The sequence below is a fragment of the Poecilia formosa genome, unplaced genomic scaffold (assembly GCF_000485575.1).
Source record: "Poecilia formosa unplaced genomic scaffold, Poecilia_formosa-5.1.2 Scaffold41, whole genome shotgun sequence".
Classification (NCBI taxonomy): Eukaryota; Metazoa; Chordata; class Actinopteri; order Cyprinodontiformes; family Poeciliidae; genus Poecilia; species Poecilia formosa.
Window position 1 is genome coordinate 456,707 of NW_006799980.1, and position 23,034 is coordinate 479,740.

At 38.9% G+C, this 23,034-nt stretch overlaps 3 protein-coding genes across 3 annotated transcripts; 2 read left to right on the forward strand and 1 right to left on the reverse strand.

The window, feature by feature from the left end:
- The first annotated feature begins 11 nt into the window (after window positions 1–11).
- Window positions 12–9,889, forward strand: LOC103137502 (fibronectin). The gene is made up of 11 exons (XM_007551257.2): window positions 12–295; window positions 624–712; window positions 2,078–2,909; window positions 3,355–3,612; window positions 4,581–4,847; window positions 5,066–5,186; window positions 5,363–5,523; window positions 5,605–5,868; window positions 5,988–6,251; window positions 7,449–7,546; window positions 7,644–9,889. The coding sequence occupies exons 1-11, from the start codon at window positions 247–249 to the stop codon at window positions 7,710–7,712; spliced, it is 2,472 nt and encodes an 823-aa protein (XP_007551319.1). The 5' UTR covers window positions 12–246; the 3' UTR covers window positions 7,713–9,889.
- Window positions 9,890–11,205: 1,316 nt separating this feature from the next.
- LOC103137503 (CD209 antigen-like protein C) lies at window positions 11,206–16,135 on the forward strand. Its single transcript, XM_007551258.2, has 6 exons — window positions 11,206–11,513; window positions 12,707–12,808; window positions 13,170–13,289; window positions 13,433–13,593; window positions 14,354–14,478; window positions 15,736–16,135. The coding sequence occupies exons 1-6, from the start codon at window positions 11,390–11,392 to the stop codon at window positions 15,851–15,853; spliced, it is 750 nt and encodes a 249-aa protein (XP_007551320.2). The 5' UTR covers window positions 11,206–11,389; the 3' UTR covers window positions 15,854–16,135.
- Window positions 16,136–16,809: 674 nt separating this feature from the next.
- Window positions 16,810–21,697, reverse strand: LOC103137504 (nuclear factor 7, ovary). Its single transcript, XM_007551259.1, has 10 exons — window positions 21,257–21,697; window positions 20,867–20,920; window positions 20,455–20,600; window positions 19,720–19,818; window positions 19,018–19,152; window positions 18,792–18,911; window positions 18,549–18,677; window positions 17,973–18,051; window positions 17,820–17,846; window positions 16,810–17,721 (listed from the first exon to the last, which is right to left on the reverse strand). The coding sequence occupies exons 2-10, from the start codon at window positions 20,916–20,918 to the stop codon at window positions 17,108–17,110; spliced, it is 1,401 nt and encodes a 466-aa protein (XP_007551321.1). The 5' UTR covers window positions 20,919–20,920; window positions 21,257–21,697; the 3' UTR covers window positions 16,810–17,107.
- Window positions 21,698–23,034: the final 1,337 nt, after the last annotated feature.

The window sequence follows — 23,034 nt, forward strand, 5'->3', positions numbered from 1 at the left end:
TCTAATGATATTTTTAGGTGAATAGAGCCTTGTGATGAGCGTCATATGTGACGCTTATTACCTGTTGAATATTTTGCTTCATTACTCATTTGTCTTTATTCTGACCAAGAGGAAACATAACAGCCAGAGCGAATAAAGAGACGAATCATCAGCATTCGGCGCTTTTTTCTTTCTGTGCATTTATATATATTTTTTAATATGCTAGTGTGAATGTGTGATTTGGTGTAAATTCAACGGGACGCCACCATGGGAAACTTAACGTTCATACATAAACTGTGTATTTCTGCTTGTTGGGGTGAGTACCATCGCTTTAGGAAAGTTTTTAGACTTTTCATTATGATTGATCCGCTGATTATGATTCTAGTAACCTGTAAGCGAACCAGGAAGTTGAAGCTTTTTAATTTTCTGCTTCAAGTAAGATTATATACATGTCAGTAAAATAATTTTTAATAAGATTTGTTACATTTTGAAGTGATGCATTTCAATCTTGGAATTGTATTTTTTCACCCTTTATCCTATGGATGCTTATAATCTGAAATAATCCCGGTTGAATACCAATTTTTCCTGGTTAATGTGAAAATAAACATCTGTACGTGACTAAATCAGGGTTTTGTCTTTCTCAGGCCTTCTGCTGATGTACTCGGCTGCAGAGAGGCAGTACTTCATTAGCCCGCACAACGCCAGCTGGGCTGACGCCAGGAACCACTGCCAGGTACGAACGGACCTGAGATTACCTCCAGAAACTTTCTGAAGCGTCCAGCTGGACGCACTGAGAGGCAACAGATTAGCAGGGCAATTAAGAGGTTTTGTGTTTAATTTCAGCAACATATGGATGCAATGACTAATTTATCTGGATTATACATTATCCCAAAAAAAATTATGATCAATAATGTTGCTTTGGGACCAATTTAAAGTAATATAACTACAAAGACGATTAAGCTTTCATTTCTTGCAGACATTTTACTCTGGAACTGGAAGACGTTTTAAATATCCAAAATAAAACTGAATCGAATGTTTAAAAACTAAAATTATCCTTCAAAACGGGGAGCCAGTTGAGACCAAAGCACCAAACTGAAACCTTTTTTCATTCAGTGTTTGGTAGAAAAAGAAAAACAATCATGGAGATGATTGAGCTGATAGATCAGTTATTCTATTAATTGGTATACTGCTTATTGTGACAGGCGCTTATTAATAGTCGTCCTGAGGTTGTTTTTTACTTTAATGACAGAATTAGAAAGCAGGTCTTTCAGATACATGCCTTGTACTTCAGGAAACGAAAACAAGACATTTCTTCAAAATGTCTTGTTTTAAAGTAATATGTGCAATATACAGACGTTTAGAAAAAAAAATATTAACATGCACTATTTAAAAGACAAACCTTTACTTCCTCATTGCTCAGAGCTTCACCACACCTAACCTCATTACGAGTTTATGACGGAAACATTTTTATGAAAGAGGCTCTAAAGTCATGTCCATTGCAACCTAAATGCTGACAGAAGAAGCTTCTGTAAGCAAATGAGAAAATGTTACTGCTTTAACGTATAAAATATCAGTTCAGGGCAACTTAAGTTTGAGAAGACATTTAATTTTAAAACTTCACAAATTTTCTAAAATCCTGTTCGGTTTGTCATTAACCTTTAGCAGTTCGTGTTCTTAAATTTAGTCGTAATTGTCCTTCAACAAACATCCTTTTTATATATTTATATATTATACATTTAATTTATTTTTCATGTTCCCTGGCTGTCACGCATTCTTTGAAAACTATTTGCACATAATTTGCATTAAAAGGCGGCTGGAGCCCACATGCAACTCGGTCATCAGCTCAGCCTCAATACAGCTAAATAGCACCTCCTGTATTTTCTTTTTAAACAAGAGCTTAGTGCAAACATTTGAATTTATTAGGGTTTATTCATTGTTTGTGAGATGCCATGGTTTTTGTTGCCATAAACATTATTTTTGCCATATTTGCTGAAGTGTTAGTAGGCTGCTAAGTCTCACTTTGACTACATTCTTGGGCTCTCATCTTTGTTTTTGTAGTTGAAGCTTTAACACAGTTATGTCTTCTATGTCTGCTCAGGTCTGCTTTAAAGAGATGGTGACTCTCACGCCACAAAACATCCACGTCATCGCCAAAATAATAAACTCCACCCACTGGATTGGCCTCCGCAAGTACATAAACTACAATGACACCTACAACGAAACCGATGACTACGACTACGACTCGGACTACGACTACTACAACTCCACCAACACCTCGTCTAAAAGCTTCGGGACGCCCTGGACACTGTGGGCCAATGGGGACCCACTCATCTTCCAGAACTGGTACCCCGGCTTCCCATTGTTTAAATCCCCGTTGCCAAAAATAGACTGCTGCAGCTGCTCCTGCACCTGCCCGGCACCCCCCAGGTCGACGACCCTCTCGCCCACCACCAGTATGACGAGTCCGTCGCCTACCGGGTCGACAACGGGCTTCCCAACAGGTTCCGTTGTCGCCGAATACTCCAGCAGAGACTCAACAAACATCACAGTGACCGAGAGCTACGACAACACGACCGACTCTACCAGTTTATATGACGTTGAAACCGATATGGACATGTTGACGAACGCCACAGAATGGCTGAACACCACATGGCTGAATGCCACAGAAGGGGCCAACATAACACGAAGAGCCAACATCACCCAGCCGTGGGAATCCACCACAGCTCCCGCACGTCACACCACAGATTCACCGTGGACGACCACAACGCAGCTGCCGATAGTTTCAACATGTGAACGATCGCCCATGCTGCCTCCCATCATACCAGAGAATAATAAAAACTACATCGAGAACTCGTGTGTGGTCATACTGGCCTTTGGGCCTTGGGTTGAGAGAGAGTGCTCTGAAGAGCTGCCTTTCATCTGCTATGAAGGTACAACAGCTTCTGTAGTTAGTGGGAATACTGGAGGCCACAGAAAATACGAATATTGGCAGAATAAAGAAAATTAGTACTCATGGCAAATTGAAATTGAAAGAGTAAGTGAGTCGAAGCGAACTTGTTTTTAGTAGCAAACCATGAGAAATGGTCTCAAAAAATTGGATTGTTGTATGTTTTCAGTGAGATGCCCAGTAAGCAAAGTGAGAACTGTCTGTAGCTATCAGGTCCTCTTTGTGAAAGCTGGAAGGTGAAGAATATTTCGTGAAGCCCCAACTTTGGGTTCAACGATTTGATAATTTTGTTTGTTTATCCTAAACTCAAACAGTTAAATTAACTTCGACTTTATAGCTGTGACTCCATGTTTTCCCGTTACTTTTCCACATGTTTTCTCTCTCGGCCTAAATCTACCAGTTTTTGTCCATCTTGTTCTTGCCTTCAGACCGCTTCATGGGGGCCATCAACGTCTCCAACATCACATCCTCGTCTGCAGCTCTGCAGTGGGATCAGGGGCCCGGTGACATCAGCCACTATCGCTTCGAGGCGTTTTCCCGTGAAGGTTCTTGGAACGTCACCAAAAACATGCATAATCTGAGCTACACACTCGACAACCTCATTCCAGGAACCGGCTACAATATCACAGTATTTGCAGTGAAGTGTGAAAGGGACCTCAATCCACTCAATGGCTCCTTCTACACCAGTAAGTTGTTGATTATTGTGATTAGTAAATAAGCTTTGACCACCTTGGAGAGAAGAGGAGAGGGCTAATAAATTCTTTGAATCTGAATATGTTCTTCTTGTCTTTAAGGTGTTTTGCATTCATGTTTCTGAATCATGAATGCAATATATCTCCCCCCCCCAAAAAAGAATAGGCAACACTTTATTTGAAGGGCTGTGCATAAGACTGACATGACACTGTCATAATCATAACACCTGTCATGAACATGAAGAAGTCTTTATGAATGACTGTGACAGTTGTCATGAAGTGTCATTCGGTAAATAATGACACTTAATGCAAAGTTGCTCTAAAAGTTGCATTAAAAGTCCATTAAAAATGCCAACTTTGCATGATTTTGTAAATAATGACAATTTACCAAGATTCCTGGCAGAAGTCAAACTCAAACCAAGTATCGAGTCTGGATTTTGAGTACGAGTTGTTTTAGATCATCAAATAACTTTAGTATAAGGTTTGGATAACCTGAGTAAACAGAAAAAAAAGAGATGGTGATGCAACAACAGAAAAATCTGTCCAAACCATTTTTAACCCAAGTGAAAAATTTCTCCCTAAACCTGAGAAGGTTTGTATGGTGATTTTGAATACGGATATATTTAATTTTCTGCTCACTGTGAGTTTTCTACACAGCGTTAGCTCTGCTCCAGAGTTTGATTTTTGCAAGAAATACACAAAGTAGATGAATTATCATTTTAATACCTTAATGCCACCTTTAAGGCACATAATGTGCAATTGTGTCCCACTTAATGAAGCAAAGCATGTCTGTTTTTGTTTTGCTATCACTTTCACACCTTGTAAACCCATTGAGATAAATACTATTACTGTTCTACAAAGCAAAGACGAGGCGGCTCAAAGTATCGCTGACGTACCTGTAATGTGACTACAACAAAAGACAACCTGAAAAGACTAACTCTGGGTTTGTTTCCTCCTCTCAGTACCTGGAGAGGTCCAAAACCTCACTGTGACCAGATTTACAGAAAACACTATCAGTATGAACTGGACGAAACCCAACGGGAACTATGGCTTCTTCGAAGTCATCGCCTTTTCAGCTTTGGGAACTAAAGACAAAATCAAGACTGTTACGGCAGAACACATGGATTTTGATAACCTGACACAGGGAAACGAGTACACTTTCGTTTTCCGCACAGGAGTCGACGACAGGTCCATGTGGAGTAAGAACATCAGCATCTCAAATTGCACCCGTGAGTTTACATCTGTACTGTTCAGGAGGGGAAACGAGCAAGAACTTTCCGGCTCCTCGTTTCCTTCAAACGCTATCTGACATTCAAATCTGAAAAGGCAAATTACGTCCATGTTTCATGCGGACCATGACACTCGCCTGCTTCTAATTGGTTTCATCTTTGGCAAACACAAAGAGAAGCTTTGTCCGTTTTATAACAGCCCGCTGTCTCTCTTTCAGGGCCCGGCAAAGTGTCCAACCTGACAACTGGGAATATCAGTGATACGTACTTAGAACTCCAGTGGAATCCGCCAGAGGGAAATTACATAGGCTTTAAAGTGTTGGCCAATGATACACACGGGTTCGTCCCCTTTATATTCCTATATTAAACGTATTTCTCTGTACACCATACTCTACAAATTGCTGCTTTCATGTTCTTGTCCGTTGTGTTTTTCAACACAAAAGGAGCACAGTGATTAACATCTGCTTACCGTACTAGTTGTTTCAGGACAGTCTTTGTGTGTTGCCTCATAACAGGGAGCTGAATGTTATTGTGGAAAACCAAACAGGTCTTTTGGTCAAACCGTATAAAGTGAAAGTGTCCGGCCTCCAAAACGGCACTAAGCTTGACTTTCGTGTGAACGTCTTGGGCGTTTGTGGCCTGGAGGGACAAATTGTAAACATCACTACATACACCGGTAACTGATTCATCTGTTTAGAGACTCTTTACAGCAAATTCTGTTGCATTAATCTGATTTTTTTTTTTCACTTATAAACAGCTCCAGGACCGATCTCAAATTTAAAGTTGACAGCAAAACACAACAACATTGATGCTAGCTGGGACTTTACTCCAAATCCTGGAAGTAATGTAACCTTTACAGCCAAGCTTTTATTGGATGGCAAAGAAGTAGAGAAATCAGCAAACATATTGAATAAAGATGTGAAATTTAAGTACCTGAAAACTGCCACCCAGTACAAAGTGGAGGTCCGCACAGTTCTTAATAATCAGGAAAGCCCAGAAACGTGGAGCTTAATTTTCACCCGTGAGTTTGATTTTATTTGATCATTAATAAAAACAGACTGCATGCTCAGATAGCAGCTGAACGTTTTGTTATAACATGTTTTTAAAGAGACGTAAGTAACCTTTTCTTTCTGCCTTCAGTCCCGTCACCTCCCACTGGAGCCAAAGTACGCAACAAGACAACAAATTCCCTCACCTTTGAGTGGATTCCCCCAGAAAACTCATCAGCAAAGAAATACATCTGCACCCTAAACTCTACATTCTGGTCCTTCTTCGACTCTCGAGTTGAAAACACCACCATGTGCACTTTCACTGGCTTGCAGTCAGGAAGCACATACGACTTTAATGTGTACACTCTGAGCGATAATAAGACGAGTAATCCTGCAAGCTGCAATGGGACAACAGGTGAGAAAATATGCAGTGCCTCGCTGAACAACATGGACTCGCTCAGCTTTTGTCACGTTTTAACTCCAAACTTCAAAGTGTTTTAAGATTTCATATGGTTGACGAACACACAGAACAACATGACTGTCAGCCTGAAGGATGGTAGAGGGGGGTCATGTCTGGGTTTCCCTTTTGGACCCGTTACCCTGGGATGGACGGATTAGTTAAAGTCCCGGCCCTCCGATGGCGTTAATCTTCATGAGATGTATTATGTTGCCAAAAGTATTCCTTCATTATTAATCCTTAGGATTTGTTATATCAGTCCTTCCTTTGCAGCTATCACAAAACAAGCAATGAACAAGGCATTTCGTCAAATGCCATCATCAAAATCGTCAAGCAAAATCACATCAGATATGTTGATCAATGTTCCAGCTATTATTAATCCGAATGGGTTTAGCCTTATTTTAAAGGAACTCAGAGTTTTGTCCTTTTTTCTTTTTCTTTTTTTTTTTGACGTTTTCTGGAAGTTTGTTCCAGGTTTGTGGTGCAGGGAAGCTGAATGCTGCTTCTCCATGTTTGGTTCTGGGAATGCAGAGCAAAGGAGTCAACAGCAGATCTTTAATATGTTGTGGTGCTACAGGGAGCCAGACCTCTGCTTACTTTGTGCTTCAGCTGGCTGATTTTTTTTTTTTTTTTTTGAATGCCTCTCATTCCCAATCACTTCCACTTTACTCTAATGCTACTGAGTTTCTCAGTCTACCTGTCCAGCTGCTGGGATTTGTACACCTGAGGTCATGGAAGTGGTTGAAATACATAAAATCAATTATTAGGAGGAGGCATCCAGTACTTTTGGCAATACAGTGTAGTCCTTATGTTGTCCTTTTCGTTTACTTAATCCACGTCCCTCATTTTATTAGCAGACTCTTTACAATGCGGCGTAATGGTCAGGAACACTGCGAGGCCTAGAAGAGTAAATAAAAATCATCCAGGGTCCAGAGGAAAACATCGGAAAGTCTGAGAACCTGCTGATCAGGTTTAAATCCTCTGTAATATCACCGGAATAAATGATGTGTTTATGTCTGGTGAACTTGGTGGCCAAAAACTGAAAGCGTGCCATTTGCAAACTGCACACTAATGCAAATTGTTCACATGAATGAGAGCCTGTCTTCGTGTTCGGTTTCCTGCTTCTGCTTCTCACCGTCTCCACTTGTCCTGCAGTTGAAGATCCAGTGGAAATCAGTCTGTCAATGCTCTGCACTTCAGAAGAGCCTCTGTACTGTGAGAAAGACGAAACGAAGAAGATTGTATTTGAGGAGGTAAGTCAGCCAACCTTTGGGCTGGTGAGTTGAAATTTAGCTTTTACCCAGGTTTGTTGAATGTCTGGTGAATGTTAACCTTTGTTGTCTGTTGCAGCTACAAAACCATTTCAAGGAAATCCTGGGGAACTATGTTTATCATAAAGTCAAGACCACTTCTCCATAAACTAAGGTGTAAAAATGTTTTATTTTTGAGACACTATTTGATATATAGTTACGGCAAGAGAGCATTTAAACAAGTGTTGTAACATTTTGAGGCATTAGAAAAAAATATCTGGTTCACTTGCCAACTTTTAAAATACCAACTCGGAAAACTTTACACTTTATCACTATTATATAAAGTAAGACCCTGTTACTCTTTCACAGTTTCTATTGCTGTAACAGCAGATGAGGCATTCAGGTCCACGTTGAGAGAAAGCTGATTATGAAACACCAAACTCTTTATTGCTACCTGTCAATTTAGGGAAGGGTTTTAGAGCTTTTTACAGGACGTTTCCCTACCAAACATCAGTTTATTTATCTAATACCAGTTCACAACAAATTTAATCTTATGGCACCTTACAAGACAAAAGGACCAAATTCCTGTTCATGATAAACGGTTTTCCTGGAATGGTAAAGCATTTCTCCACTGTTAATACATTGAACATATTGTACACTAGCTTGATTGACAGCGCTAAGCCGCTCCTCCTCACTCTGATTGGTTTCTGAAGTACTGGTAAAGCTATCAGCTGAAAATCTGGTGGATTTCAGATCAAGTTTTTGGTGCATCTTCAAAAACCAGGAACGATTTGGGTTTGGGATTTTTCCGACTATTTCCACTTTGTTGGATGAATATTGCTTAAAAAAATTATAGATATTGTTGTCTCAGTTCATTAATTGTTTTTAAAACAAGATACTCAAAAACTCAAACTTTGTTGTGAAATATAAAATTCCAAAATCACACTTTTATCTTAAGATTAACTAATAAATACTTCTTTGAGTCACAATTTAACGTCATTACAGCTGTTCATTTTTATACATATCCACCAGAGGGCGCTATTTAATATTCAATTTAAAAGAGTTACAATATTGTAGGCTTAAGTGGGTTAAATAGGTTTAAATAGATAGATTTATTTTAAAAACAGACCCATAATACACACGTGATTCTTCTTCAGAGGTTTTGTGGGTCTGAGAACTTTATTTTGACGATGCAGAAAATTAATATTACTGTCTGTCAATGACCCATATCCAGGCCTGATAAATATGTTTCAATTACTCTTATTAAATATTTTAAAAAAATTGTTCTAAAATATTTTAAACATTACTTGAAATGTGAAATTAGTTTTAAAATTTCAATAAAGGACATTGGACTTGCCTTTAAAATAGTTAAGATGACAAAAAATGCGATAAGATATTTTATTTAAATGCCTACGGCTGAAATGACGGATCAATATATATTATGTATTCGTACAATTTAAAAAGAAATAACTATTACAAATATCTGAACGGACGAGAGATGCGTTATCTTCAGCTCTTAGTACTAATAAACAGAAATTGTGCTATGTTATCTTTCTTTATATTTTAATATTTTTACCTGACTCAAATGCTGGTACACAATCTCTCCACATTTTTATTTTTCCCCACAAAATATTTATTTGTATCCAGTCACAAGCCTGTTAATGTTGTTATAGACAGAATTAAATTCTGACTTTAGCTGTCAATGTGACGTAAAACAGTTAACGTGCACAACTCTCTGCATTTATCTTAGTAAACCATAAGTAATGATGCTTGTTTTTAGGCCTGTTTTCTGCTCAACTTAAGATGTGACATTAACATTTGAACCGAGGAAAGAATGGTTGAGATTTGAAAGGACAAATGCTGCTTTGCTGACTTTGCTACAATTATGCTGTAAAAAATAAAATTATGAGTATATTTATATGGAAATGCAAAGTGATACTACTGTTTGCTGCTTTTGTTGTCCTGAATCTGACCAGTTTGACATTACTGTTGTGATAATCCATTAAATTTGTTTTCTGCTGATTAATCTGAGTATGTTGGATTTGTGTCTTCCCTTAAACCCGTTCGCTCTCTTTTGCTGTAAAACCAGAGTAAGTTTAGTTTGGACTGAAACTGAATGTTGCTCCAGCTGGTTGGCAGAACCAGTCAGAACCTGCTGCTCCTGCTTGAGCCTCTAGGGGGCGTCTGTTCTTCCTCTGCTCTCCTGTAAATCCAGCTCTGCTTTGATTTGTTAAACCGTCTCGTTTTTCTTACTTCTAGTGCGCTCTGTGAATTTATTCTGTAAAACCCTGTGGACTGTATGGCAGATCTTACTGGGAAAAATAAAAGCTGCATCATTTTCACTTTCATAAATTCCAGTTTAATGACTGTTTTGTTTCTATGTGAATACATGAAAGCCAAAAAAATATCTTGTGTTAATTCACAATATTTTGGGTAAACACAAATAAAAACACACCTGTGGATGAATTTTAAAGCAACGCCACAAACGCACTGCTTCTTCGTGTGACATGATGGATAAAGAAATCAGCTCTCCGGAAGGAAAGTGTCGACCGTCAAAAATCTGGTTCACTCTCCAGAAAGTGCAGTTCACCTGTCAAATTATATGCACGCATGACTGCCATGGAAATGTGCAGCCATCTTGCTAAGAGAAGAGATGGGTACTGCATTCTAGAGATGATGTGGTTTTATGCACGAAGGTGTGAAACAACAATGAAACCACAGTAAAATACCCTATGAAAATGCTGCTGATGTTGGTAACAGGATCTTTGCTAACAGTGAAACAAGTTGTTTCTAGTGCAAGTATGTTTCTAGACTTGAAATAAGACAAAACAAACTTGCAACAAAGTTTTCAGCAACGCATGCGGTTGTTTTAAGTCGGTAATTCTTGATTATTTATTTTAAAAAATACAAGTTCTACCTGCAGATTTTTTTTTTCACTTGCATTACAAGCAAGTGGTTTGACAGTGGGAGTGGTCATTTTTTTAATCGATATTCAAGAATTATTGACATAAAACAATCTCATGTGTTGCTGAGAACTTTGGTGTATGTTAGTTTTGTTTTATTTCAAGTGTACGAAGATATTTACACTAGAAACTAGACCATAAATACAGGACCACAGTTGGATTTTTGGCTTCCCTTAAACCTGTTTGCTCTCTTCTTTTCCAAAACCAGTCCCAGTTTAGTGCAGCTGGTTGGTCAGTCAGAACTGGCTTCTCCTGCTGAGCCTCCTGAGGGCGTCTGCTGCGTCAGCTTTTTGGACATAATGACCATCGTCACATTCAGAGGAGGTTTACAAGCCAGAAAACCACCTCCAACTGTTAAGCATGGGGTCAAAGTGTCATGTTTGGGTGTTGTGCAGGAGGAGGGACTGGTGCACTTCACAAAATAGATCCCAAGAGAAGGTCATCACGTGGGAACATTTGAACGACACCTCAAGAAATCAGGTAACAAGCTCAAATTTGGACACAAATGGAACAAAAACCATGATTGTATCGCCAAATTAGTTACAAAGTGACTTAAAGACAACAAAGATAAAGGTACAGACAGAATATGGATATACTCCATTCTACAACAAGGCAAGTTATGTCAACTCTTAAAGAAGTTTTTCTTCTTGTGTTGTGGTGGGACTCTCCAGCTCTAATTTAGCAGAGTTCAGATGCTGCATGTTGCACATACACACAGTCTCCAGAGCATCAGACAGCGCTGGCTTTCTTAGTTCAGGCGTAACGCTTTTCACACTTTGGTTGCTTCCTGTGTAAACTGCCTCGGATGTGAATTTGTTTATTTTTGCTCACTCATACCAAAGAAGAAAAGAAAAAAAAAAACTCAAGAAAAACGTGTTATCACATGCCACGACGCCACAAGTCAAAAAACACATGCGAAGTCAAGCTAAAGGGACAGATGGCTGCAAACGAGAGCGCAGACGGATCACTGAGAGCTCCAGAGGATTTCAGAAGTTCAACATGCGGAGGTGAGCTGTGAAATGGATGGAAACGCACTCTGCTGGAGGAAGATGGAGATTTAAAGATAAAACAGATGGCGTTCATTGTAGCTGAGTTTCATGCATCCACAACTGGCCTAACTTATTTGAAAATAGCTGTAGTCCTAATTTACAACATCCAAATGTAGTTTTTATTGCTCTGATGGGCTCATCTCCAGGTCTGCCAGATGCAAACATGTGGATGTGTAGGTGAATGAGATGAGTCTCACTTATGCGTTAAAGATCAAATTGTTTTCTGGTGGCAGCAGCTTTTCCAGGCTGCGTTGCGTCTGCCTGGCCTTCCTGCTAAACTACGTGGCCTCTCTTGGTTCTGGTTGCCACAACTTCGCCATGTTCATTCTGTGGATTGAAGTTTAACACACAGCAGATGTTTAAGATTTTAAATTGTAACCCCCAAGACCTCCAAAAAACAATGTCCTCTGTGCATATACAAACATATGCTGATGTAAGCTCAGGTTTTTTTTGTATGACTTGTCCATAGCAAATTTGTCAGAGTAAGTTCTCTCAAAGCGAGTGTGTTCTTACCTCCTGCTCATAGATGTAAAAAGTAAATTAAAATGAGGAAAGCATCTGGAATAGGTTCTGTTCCACAATAACTAGAGTTATTATGAAATACTTGCAGACTGGTTGTACAGAGACAGATTAATGTTCATCACACCAGGGATTGCATTAGTCTAAGAAGACTCATTGTCTGAGTTCAGGTGAGCCAGATTACACCTCGTTGGTATCCTAAGATTTTAAAATTCCTTGTTGGGGAATAACAAGACGTTGCAAGTCCCAAAAGTCGGCCTCAGCAGCAGAAAATGAGTCATGGGGGAAATAGACAGTAAGATTTGAAGGGACTTTCTAAGGCAAGAGACTATAGATACAGAATAAAAGAAATGTACAAATTGTTTATTTTCTCCGTGTTTCATCAGAAACAATCAGATACGACTAAACCTTGGAACCTGAACATCTTCAACATCAATTAAAATACATGCAACAGCACGACACAGAAAGCTTCATCAGCAATCCCACAGTAACCAAATAGCTTCAAAAATGTTTTAAAAATGTATTTTTTTTCTACATTTGAAATGGACTCTGTTTGCTTTTATGTGATCTCAGACCACAGTTTATTGCAATTTAGTTCTGTAAATTAAAATAATGTAATTTTTCTGTTACAGATACAAAATCCCTCAAGAAATCTCACCTGGCATGTAGAGGGGCTGTTGCTATAGCAGCAATATCTCTGATCACCGCGATCATTTTGTCCTCCATTTTATTTGGTAAGCAGCAGAATGAGTAATACGAATTCAGGTGTTTGTAAATGTTACATTTAAATCATTTTTATTCTTTAGAAAAGTGGTGGGAAAATGAGTAAATAATAAATGAAGAAAATCGTGTGAAATAATCAAGTCGTTTAAAGTTTAATACTTTTTGGTATTTTGGATTTCTTATTTTCCTCCCATCAAAGCCTCCCATTAATTTATTCAAAACAACAGGGGGAAAAAAAACAACAATAAAACAACTTAGGATGTCCTAAATACATACTTTGATGAGCTCCATCTTTTAGTACTGCGTCTGCATTTAACAAATAAATACAATCTCAGTTTACGTTGTCTAAAGTTTTATAAACTCATGTGCCAGCCATATGGGGAGCAGCAAGAGAAGAAGATCCAACTTTTCAGAATAAACAGACAGAAAACCTGCAGCAGTGCCAAAAACAATGTGAAGACCTGAAAATGATGCTGCACTTGGCCACTCAGGGTGAGTTTACAATTTATTATCTGGCTTTTATTGTTTTATTATCAGAAAACAATGGCATTTTTAATCTGTATGCAAAAGCAAATACAGCATAATAGACATTGTCCTGACTTCAGCGGTTCTGTTTGTGTCTGCGCTGCCTGAAGACTCCAGATGCCGTTTGTGTCCAGAAGGCTGGCTCTGGTGGAGGCGTCACTGCTACTTTTTCTCAGTTGGACTCCAGGAAAACCGTCGGTGGAAAGAGAGCGCCGAGTTCTGCCAGGAGCACAACAGCAGCCTGGTTGAGATCAAAGACGATGCAGAGATGGTAACTAACAGAGCACCACGGGAGAGAGACAAAAACAAGATGGCTGCGTTCACACTGCAGTCTGAAGTGACACAATTCCGTTTTTGTTTATTTGTTGTTGGGTTTTTTTTTTTTTGCCGCAATTACAGCACGTAGCTGCTCTTTTCACGACAGCCAGAACAACATTTTTTTTTAAATGCCATTTCTTCCCCCTCCACATTTGAAACGTATCCGATTCGAATGTGATACTCGACAAACGTCACTATTCTCATTAACAACAACCATGGCGGAATATAATAAGGATTAAGTTATTACTGTGCTAGCTCCAACTCCAAAATCGTTAGCATCCACGTTTACTTCCGCAAACACTTAGCACGAGCATTATTTCTTTTGTATGGCGATTGGCAAAACACTGAGCACGCTCTCTATGTGTGACGTTATTGCGCCCTCTACCGAGCATGCAGGACTCTTTCAGGTCGTCTGCAGTTCACACTGGAGAACACTTTACAAGTCGCTTTTGGAAGCGTGAACGACTACGGCAAAAAGAAAAAAAAAGAGAGAGAGAAATCCGATTTGACAAATAATCGGAATTGGGTCACTTCGGGCTGCAATGTGAACGTCACCTAAGTTACCTTTAAAAAGTAACAACTGTGTTTTTTCAGCTTTGAGGACACAGTTCTCCCTGTGTTTCTCTCTTTAAACATCTCTGAGACTTTATATATTGACATTTTTTTGTCTGACTAAAGAAAGATTAAAAGTCTACCTTTTTCCTGAAATATAGGATTTTCTCCAAGGAGTTATGTGCAATGCCACCAAATTTCCTTTCCTGTGGGTGGGACTGACGGACAGCCAGCAGGAGGGACGCTGGCTGTGGTTGAGTGGGAAGGACATCCAGGACCACTTACCGTAAGTATGAACTTTCTGGCTGAAACAAAGAATCATCTGGTCCATATTTTTCTAAGAAATACTTCAGCAACAGGAACAAGTTTAAAGTTTGCTCAGCACAGAACTTTTACAATACAATGTATTTTAATGACAGATAACTGTGTTTTCAGTAGAGACTAGTTTATTTTTTAAAAAAAATCAATAAGGAAATCGCTCTATGTACATAAACGCAGACAGGAAGAGTTTTGTTTTTACTGAAAGGAGAAATGAAATTCACATAAAACTAAGAACAATCAATGCATAATGATGTAGATGGAAAGCACCAACTCAAGCATCATAGTTTCGTTTCCTTGTCTTTTTATAACTGCAGAAGTGTTGCATTCAAACTACAACGGGAAAAATAATTGTTCTGCTGATTCTTTCGTTCCTTCATTAAAGCTTCAAACGCTGGTAATGAACATTTTTACCTTAAAAGTTCGTATGGATTAGAGACGTTGAGGGGGGTTGCTTTAATTTTCTAATAAAGACTCAAGGACGCCATGTTGGATAAATGCTAACATTACAGTGGCTTCATACAGAGCTTTCCACAGTTATTTATCACGTTTTGAAAATGGATATGTTGGGATAAAAGATGGTAGGCTTTTTAAATATCGTCATTAGGAGTATCGATAAATTTGGAGACTTTTAACTGAAATATTATTTTGTGTCGGCAGACACAAAATGGTTCCTTTAAATTAGCGCTAAGAACATAAACAACTGCGTTATATCAGCTACTGCAGATTTTATTTATTTGTTAAAAAAGAAGCAACTTTTCAGTTACAATAATATAATATAATATAATATAATATAATATAATATAATATAATATAATATGTGTGTCTGTGTAGGCACCAAAATAAATAAACTGAACTTAGTCTAAAAGTAAAACACAAAGCACATAATATCTTACGTTGATGTTTATTTAATAAATAAACTGAACTTAGTCTAAAAGTAAAACACAAAGCACATAATATCTTACGTTGATGTTTATTTAATAAATAAACTGAACTTAGTCTAAAAGTAAAACACAAAGCATATATATAAATATTTATACAAAGACACACTCTTATACAGACACAGAACTTTGTAAAATGAGTTTCTGTTTCATTTTTCATCTGGCTTATATAAATAGTTCCATAATCACAATCTCAATGGAGATTTATAATCATTCTTAGAGTGAATGATTTATTTTTATTATATGGACGTGTGTGTGTGTGTGTGTGTGTGTGTGCTTTCAAGGCTGGTGGTGCAGTGGGACAGCGATGACAGGGACTGTGCAGACCTGAGGGGAGACGGGACTCTGTTTGCTGCAGACTGTGAGGAGTACGGACCCTGGGCCTGCAAGAGAGAGTCCTGACCGGCTCCACGCCCTTCTTATCTGCATTTCAGTAACAAACTGCAAGCTGAGGGAGATCTGGAGTTTTATATGTCCAGTAAAAGATCAAACCAGCCCTACTGGATGCTAAAGTGAAACAAATACTTTATTGGTGAAGCTGGAAAAATGCAGATTTTTTTCAACATCAAATTATTTATGACAACAGCTTCTTCTAAAAGTGCAGTTTTAAAGTGCATGAATCAGAAAGCAACCACATGTTTAGCCTAATAACTGTTATTTATTTATATATATATATATATAGTTATATATATATATATATATAACTATATATATATATAGTTACATATTTTTTCTGTCATGCATTTTATAATAATCTGTTTATAACATTGTTCTAAAGACTAATGCATTCATACACGGTGATTGCATACAAGCATATTCTTTCTAAACATTGTCATTAGCACTTTAATACAATTCAGCCTTTGATATTACTTTGACAGAGAAGTTGAGAGTAACATTGAGGTAGCATTTATAGAAATTAAATAATCAGACCACTTCTTAAAGAAATCTTCTTCTTCTGCTGCTCCTGCAGATTTAGTTTGAGGTCAGATCATCTTTACTTCTTTGTTCAGAGAAATGTCGATCAGCTTTAAGCTAGGAAACCCCAAATTAAGACGCCTTCTGCTTTTGCTACAGAGTCTAAACAACAGACTTAAAGTTTAAAGTTTGTTTTATTTCTACATTTTCCCCCTGGGTGTTCCACGGCTCATCGGCAGCCAAGAAGGTTTAGTATATTTTCCTACATTTCTTCGCTGTGAGAGCGTAAGATATTTCTGTTCTATCATGCAACTCTTGAAAAAAAACCTATCTACTTAAATAAACGAGATGGTTGGCAGCCCATCTGGATTTGAATCTTTTTCACTACAGACTAGAGAAACACAAAGCGTCTGGTTCTTTGTGTTTTTTTGTTGTTTTTTTTGTTTTTTTACCTTTATTAGGTTTTATAAACTATCTCGGCAGATCATAAAACGTTTTGAGCATAAACTGTTTTTTTCTTTTTTTTTTAATGGTATTTATGCATTTCTACGTTAAACAGACCAAACATTTGCCTGGAGGTACTGCAGGTACTTGTGTTAACCACATAGATGGACCTGAATCTCTCCTGTACCACCAGCGTGATCTCGTGCTGCATTCGAGTGAGGTCGGACGTAAGAAACTTTTGACAAATCAGTACTTCTGACTGGGTTTGCTTGGGTTTTTTTTTTTTTTTTTTTTTTTTTAAAGCTGGGCGGTGTTTTCCAACAGCACCTTTCTAAACATCTTGGGACTCTTCACAAACTCCTTCTTCTTAGGTTCGCCGGTGCCTCCGGAGATTTTATGCGGCTTGATGATAGTCATGAGCGTGCGGCCGTCCATGGGTGCGAACAGAGGGTACAGCTTGCCCCCGAACCTCCCCGTGAAGGTGTAGATGTGGGACTTGGTCTCGGCGTTGTAGAAGGAGATCTGGCCTTCCTCGTAGTCTAAGTACACCCCGAGGCGCCGCGGAATGAGGGCGGCGGGCAGCTGCGTCTCCGGCTTGCTGCAGGCGTAGAAGTTGTGGGTGCTTCTCCACAGGACCCAGTAGCCCTTCCTAGGGGTCATGGGGAAGTTGCCCTTCCGCTCGGAGTTGGCGGTGGTCAGGCCGACCCGCCAGTAGCCGTTGTTGGCGATGTCCACCTCCCAGTAGTGGCGGCCGCTGTCGTAGCCCTCCCAGCCCAGCACGCAGGGCAGCCTGTCGAAGCGCTGGGAGCTCTCTGGGGTGTCCGACTCCGAGATGCCCTCTTGCACCCTGCGCTGGTCGTCTGAAAGCTGCAGCCAGGGGTGGTTGGTCATGGGGTCGAGAATCACGTCGGCTGTCGGGAACAATTAAAAGGGTTAAGTATCCAGAACCGCAACCTTGACTGAATTTGCTTTTATATCAGATGATGGAGCAAAGCAAAGACGAAGTTACCTGCTGCGCTGCAGATCCAGTCCCAGACTGAAAACAGACATGAGGACAAAATATTACAAACTGCTCACAAACTAGAAATATAAATTAGCAATATATTGGTAGTTTTTTTTTTCCACTTGAATAATAATAATAAAAAAACCCGCATCTGCACACCTGAGTTTGGGATGTATCTGGGTATTCCTGCTTTCCAGGTCCTTTGCTTTGCCAGCAACCAGATCTGGGAAACCACAGCCTGGAAAAGAGAAAGATAGGAAAATCTATCTTCTTGCTTTAAATCTTTTCAAAGAGAAGCATGTGACTTCACTCTCATTTTCTGGTACCAATTACAGTGAAGTACTCAACATAAGAGGCAACAACCACCATCTATTTCTGCAGATTTTAGAGAACTGTACTATTTCTGCTTTCTATTTCTTTTGAAATCAAAGCTGAAAGTGGCTGTACATAATCAGCTGAATGCTCATAATTTGTTATCAGAGTAGGTTATCAGCGGATCAGGGCCAGTACAAACCATTTATGGCTGCTCCACACGGACACTGAGAGCAGGGTTCACTCAGCCGTCATGTTGCGTAAAACCGTTTTACAGCCGAATGGCACCACGCTCACTTCACATGGGAACTTATATGAGGTGGTTGGATTTTTTTTTTTTTATAAATTTATGGCTATTCTACACATCCAGTGGAATATTTTATAAAAGTGGATAGGAATGTTGCATAGAGTGAGGTTTCTCACCGTGTTGTCTTCCTTGAGCAGAGACCAGGTGATGAACTCCAGCAGAGGCAGCAGCTTGTAAAGTCGTTTCTTCTTGATGCCCAGCAGACGCAGCACTTTGCCCAGCTCCTCGCTCGGCACGCCGCAGCTCTGCAAGCGCAAATCAGCATTTCAGCTCGGGTTTTATTAATGAAAAAAAACAACAAAAAAAACCCTAAATTTTTCTACTTTGTGAATGCTGCATCACATGTCGTAACGTCTCACCTCAGTCGCTTTCTGCAGCTCCTTTGCCCACTCTATGATCTGGGGTTGTCCCTCCTCTTTGGGCTCCTCTTTAGCTCCTTTCTTTTGATTGACAGATTTCCATGGGGTCTCCTTTAGAAGCTGCAGATGCAAGAGCAGTTAAAAAAACGTGTGCATGTGATAGCTTGATGTTGGTTAGCTGCCTTTACCACCCCCCGCCTCTGGTATTTGGGGTCTGAGCGCTCACCTTGTCGACGTGGCGGAGCTCGTCGGCCCACTCCAGGATCAGCTTTCTGCTCTCCTCCAGGCTGCGCTCGGTGCGCCGGTCGGAGCTCTGGGCCTCCGCCTTGCTGGTTCCCTCCCCTGGATCGGTGCCACCATGCTAAATTACAACACACACAGAAAATGTTTTGAAAATAACTTAATAAATCAGAAGATTATCAAAATTTGTCATTGTTCATTAGATTCAAAGTGGTAATAAATGCGGTGAGTTGACATTTTTTTTAGGCCGCTGTCTGAAAGGTCACACACTCAGGCTGTAAATGCGTTCATAAGCATAAATCTGACCTGTCAGCAGCCACCCACCCACCTGCCCTGTTCATGCACCATGACCTATGAAGGACGTGCAAATGATCAATTGCCCACAGATAAAATACCCTACAGCAGAAAATACACGTAACTATATGTGCCTACGTGTTTGGCTCACACTCTTGACTCTGTTACATAATTATCATTCAAAAGCCTTATCCTAATCTGCTTTACAGTTGATGAACAACCCCCACAAAGTTAAATTCCCTGTAATTATATTTGGCATCGTTAAGGAATGCGTCTGAAAAACCTTTTCCAATCATAACTTTTCTGTTTTGTTTTGTTGTGTTTAGAAGCATTCTGGGTACTTTCCTCTGAATAAACACAACAAAAGGACATGTTGGTGTCTTCGTGGTTCTACCTTGCACACTTGGTCCACTTGCTCCTTCCAGTGATTAATAAACTGGACACACTCCTGCAGGCTGCGCAGGTCCTTCAGGTTGCCCTGGCGAACGTGTTGCTGCAGGACAGACACAAACTGAGTTTTAAAAGAAGCTTTTATGTGACCCTCTACACCCTAGAAATAGAACCTTTAAATATTATGTTATCCATCAAAACACCGCAGTTTCATTTGCATCCTGCCAAACTGGATCAATACAAATAAGGTGAAAATATGTTTAATATTATTTAATGTCAAGAAGCATTTAAATGCAGAGACGTCTACCTATTTGTTACATTCCGGCCCGATCTTGATACGATCCGACATGAAAATGAGTTTGACACCCTTACGTCATAGCTTATTACTAAAAGCTACATTAGCTACAAAGTGTTATATGATTCTCAAAGCAAATCTCTGTCACTCAAATCACACGCACGTCTCATTATTTATCTGCTCCTCAAACGTGGAATAAAATGGGTTTAATAAAGATTGATTAGAGGAATTATACTATCAAATATTACAACTTTTGCTCAGCTTTATTGCTACTATGCTAGGTTTACAAACCTGACTAGCATTGTGTTGTAGGTGTGCTCTTGGAGGCCCCCTTGTGGTTCGGAGGCGCGAACACAAAAAGCTACACTGCTATAAACAAAGCTAAAACATTTCAAGCAAACACTTGGAATCATTAGAAGAAGAACAGCAAGAAAATAAACTCACCTGCGAGCTCTTGCTGTGGTTAGCGTGAACGGTGGGGGCCGAGCTGTGGGGCTGGACGGTCTCCTCGGGTAACTTCCAGCGAACTGCCCCGATGGAGCTGCTCTGGGTGGTGGTGCCGTTCTCATCGTTCAGCAGCAGGTTCACGCCTGCAGGCAGGGATCCTCAGAGTTAAAATGTGTTTACAACAACAGGGCGTAAAACACAAACATGAGGAAAAAGTCTGACTACTATCAATTTAAAAAAAAAATAATAATAATAATCTAAAAGTCTTAGTATTTGAAAGCCTTCAACTTTCCACACGAAGCCTCATAATGTCACCAGGCAAATGTAGGTTTTTTTTTTTTTGTTTTTTTTTTAAGAAAAATGTCAGATTAATTCTCTTAATTTAAAAATAATAATAAAAGCAACGTACGTTTGTTGCGCTTTAGGATGGTTTTTAACTCCGCGCCTTCTTCCTTATTCATGGCTGTGGAGAAAGAAACACATGAAAACTTGAAAAAAGGACAAAATAAACAAAACTGAATATCGTTTTTAAATTAGAAAACAATAACTAAATATAAGGAAAAAGCTACTAAAAAAATATCAGTAAATAATAATCGTATACATATATCTTAATATTACTTTAGATTTTATGATGATTTGTTTCCATCAACGTGAAAGTAAAAAAAGAAAAATAATAATAAAAAAAAACCAGTAATTCATTAATAATTAGAATAGTTGAAATACAAACTTTTAACTCAAACTGTAACACCTGGGTTGTACTACAGATAAACAGAGGATCGATGTGTTTATAGCTGATTACCTGTGGTGTTGTCGGAGCGTTGTTGCAGCTCTGATGGTCGAGAGAAGTGGACAGGTAACGCTGCTCGTCCAAGCTTTTTATTGGACACCGGAAGAAGGAAGCTTTTTCCCCACACATACACTCACTGTGAGGGCATCAGGAGGAGTGATGTTTTACAGCTGCAATAAAGCCAGTAATCAGTCAGAGTGACGCAAATGGCCGAGGTTTCAGGCTGGAGTTACTGTAAACTGTAAACCCAGCAGCAGAGGAATGAGAGCAGGGGTCAACCAGGCTCAGCCAGGGCTTAAATAAACCATCAAATGGCACCAAATGGCATTTTATAAACAGATGATTCCTAAAATATACAGCCTGGCTAAAAACAGGCTTGTGCCAGGTTGGAAATTGTTTAACCTTTCTGCCATAAAAAACAACAACAAACAACTTAAACCCCCCCTCTATAAACAGAAAAAGATAAACTGATTTGGCCCCAGGAGCAAACTGCAAGACAAAGAGCAAAAACCTGCAAAATCTCACCTCACATTATGCAAGCAAACATTTACATCGACAGGCATTTCCTTAAAGGTCTGTGTCCCTTACGGCTTGTTAGATTTACGCCTATACTTCTAGATCTCATATTAGACCAGAGCAAATGGCAATGGCTCTACTTAAAAGAAACATAAAAAGGGAATTTAAAACATTTAGAGGTATGGTAAAATTCTTTTAAACAAGTTCAGACAGTATGTTAATAACTTGCATAACAAATCTGTAAATTACTATACTGTAATATTTAGGATGAAGAAAATTCCTTTACATGCTATTTATGCTCTCTCAAAAAAGGCTGGATGCAATTTAAAGGCTTGAACATGCTTTCTGTTTATTTTTCATCCAAGATGCAGATTAGTGTCAGAAATAATAATTGACTATAAGTATAAATATTTTGTGAACAGAAAACCAGATTGCACACAATAGCAAATGAAGCAATACTTCTCCTCGACCCGTTTGGCTGATTAGCTTCATTAGTTTTATTTTCAGGCCATAAACACGTCAGTTAGTTTTATTTATTGCATTAAAAGCAGCAGGATATTAAATAACCAAACACGTGCGTCCGGCAGCTGCTGCTCCTTTTCCTGCAAACAGTTCGCTGCTTTAGGTTTTAAGGAACTTAAGAGTAAATAAAAAAAAATAAATAAAAATAAAAGAGAAGACGCCTTTACAACTGGTGGAAGTGACATCAACAGGGACAGAGAAGCAGGTCGGACCTGAAGGGAAAGACAATCTGTGGCAAGAACTGCAAACCGATGTTCTCCTTCAAATCTGACTCAATTTATGTAATCTGATTTGCAAAAAAAAAAAAAAAAACACTAGGCAAAGAAATAAGCCTTCTTCACAAACTCTACTACTTTGTTTGACAAATATCTGTAAAATAAACTGAAATCATAGAGGGAAAAAAAGATGCTTTTGCGAGGAACCATAAATACAAGTCAGATCTTTAAAAAAAAACAAAGATGGAGAAGATATTGCAAACAGCACAAGGAACTGGTTCAATTCATTCACTTCTAAACACTAAATGCTATATTGATATATTAATAAACTTGACTTAAACAGCAGTAACAAAGTGAATTGTACTTTATTGAATTAATAATTGAGTTATTAAGAGAATACAAATCACTCATTATTTTTAATACTTTTCCAGTGGATTTCTATCTAGTCGCAGTTCAGCATTTGCATTTATTTATTTTTTATTGGAGCACATCTAACATGTTTTACTCTTTTACTTGTTTTAATTTTTATGGCACTGA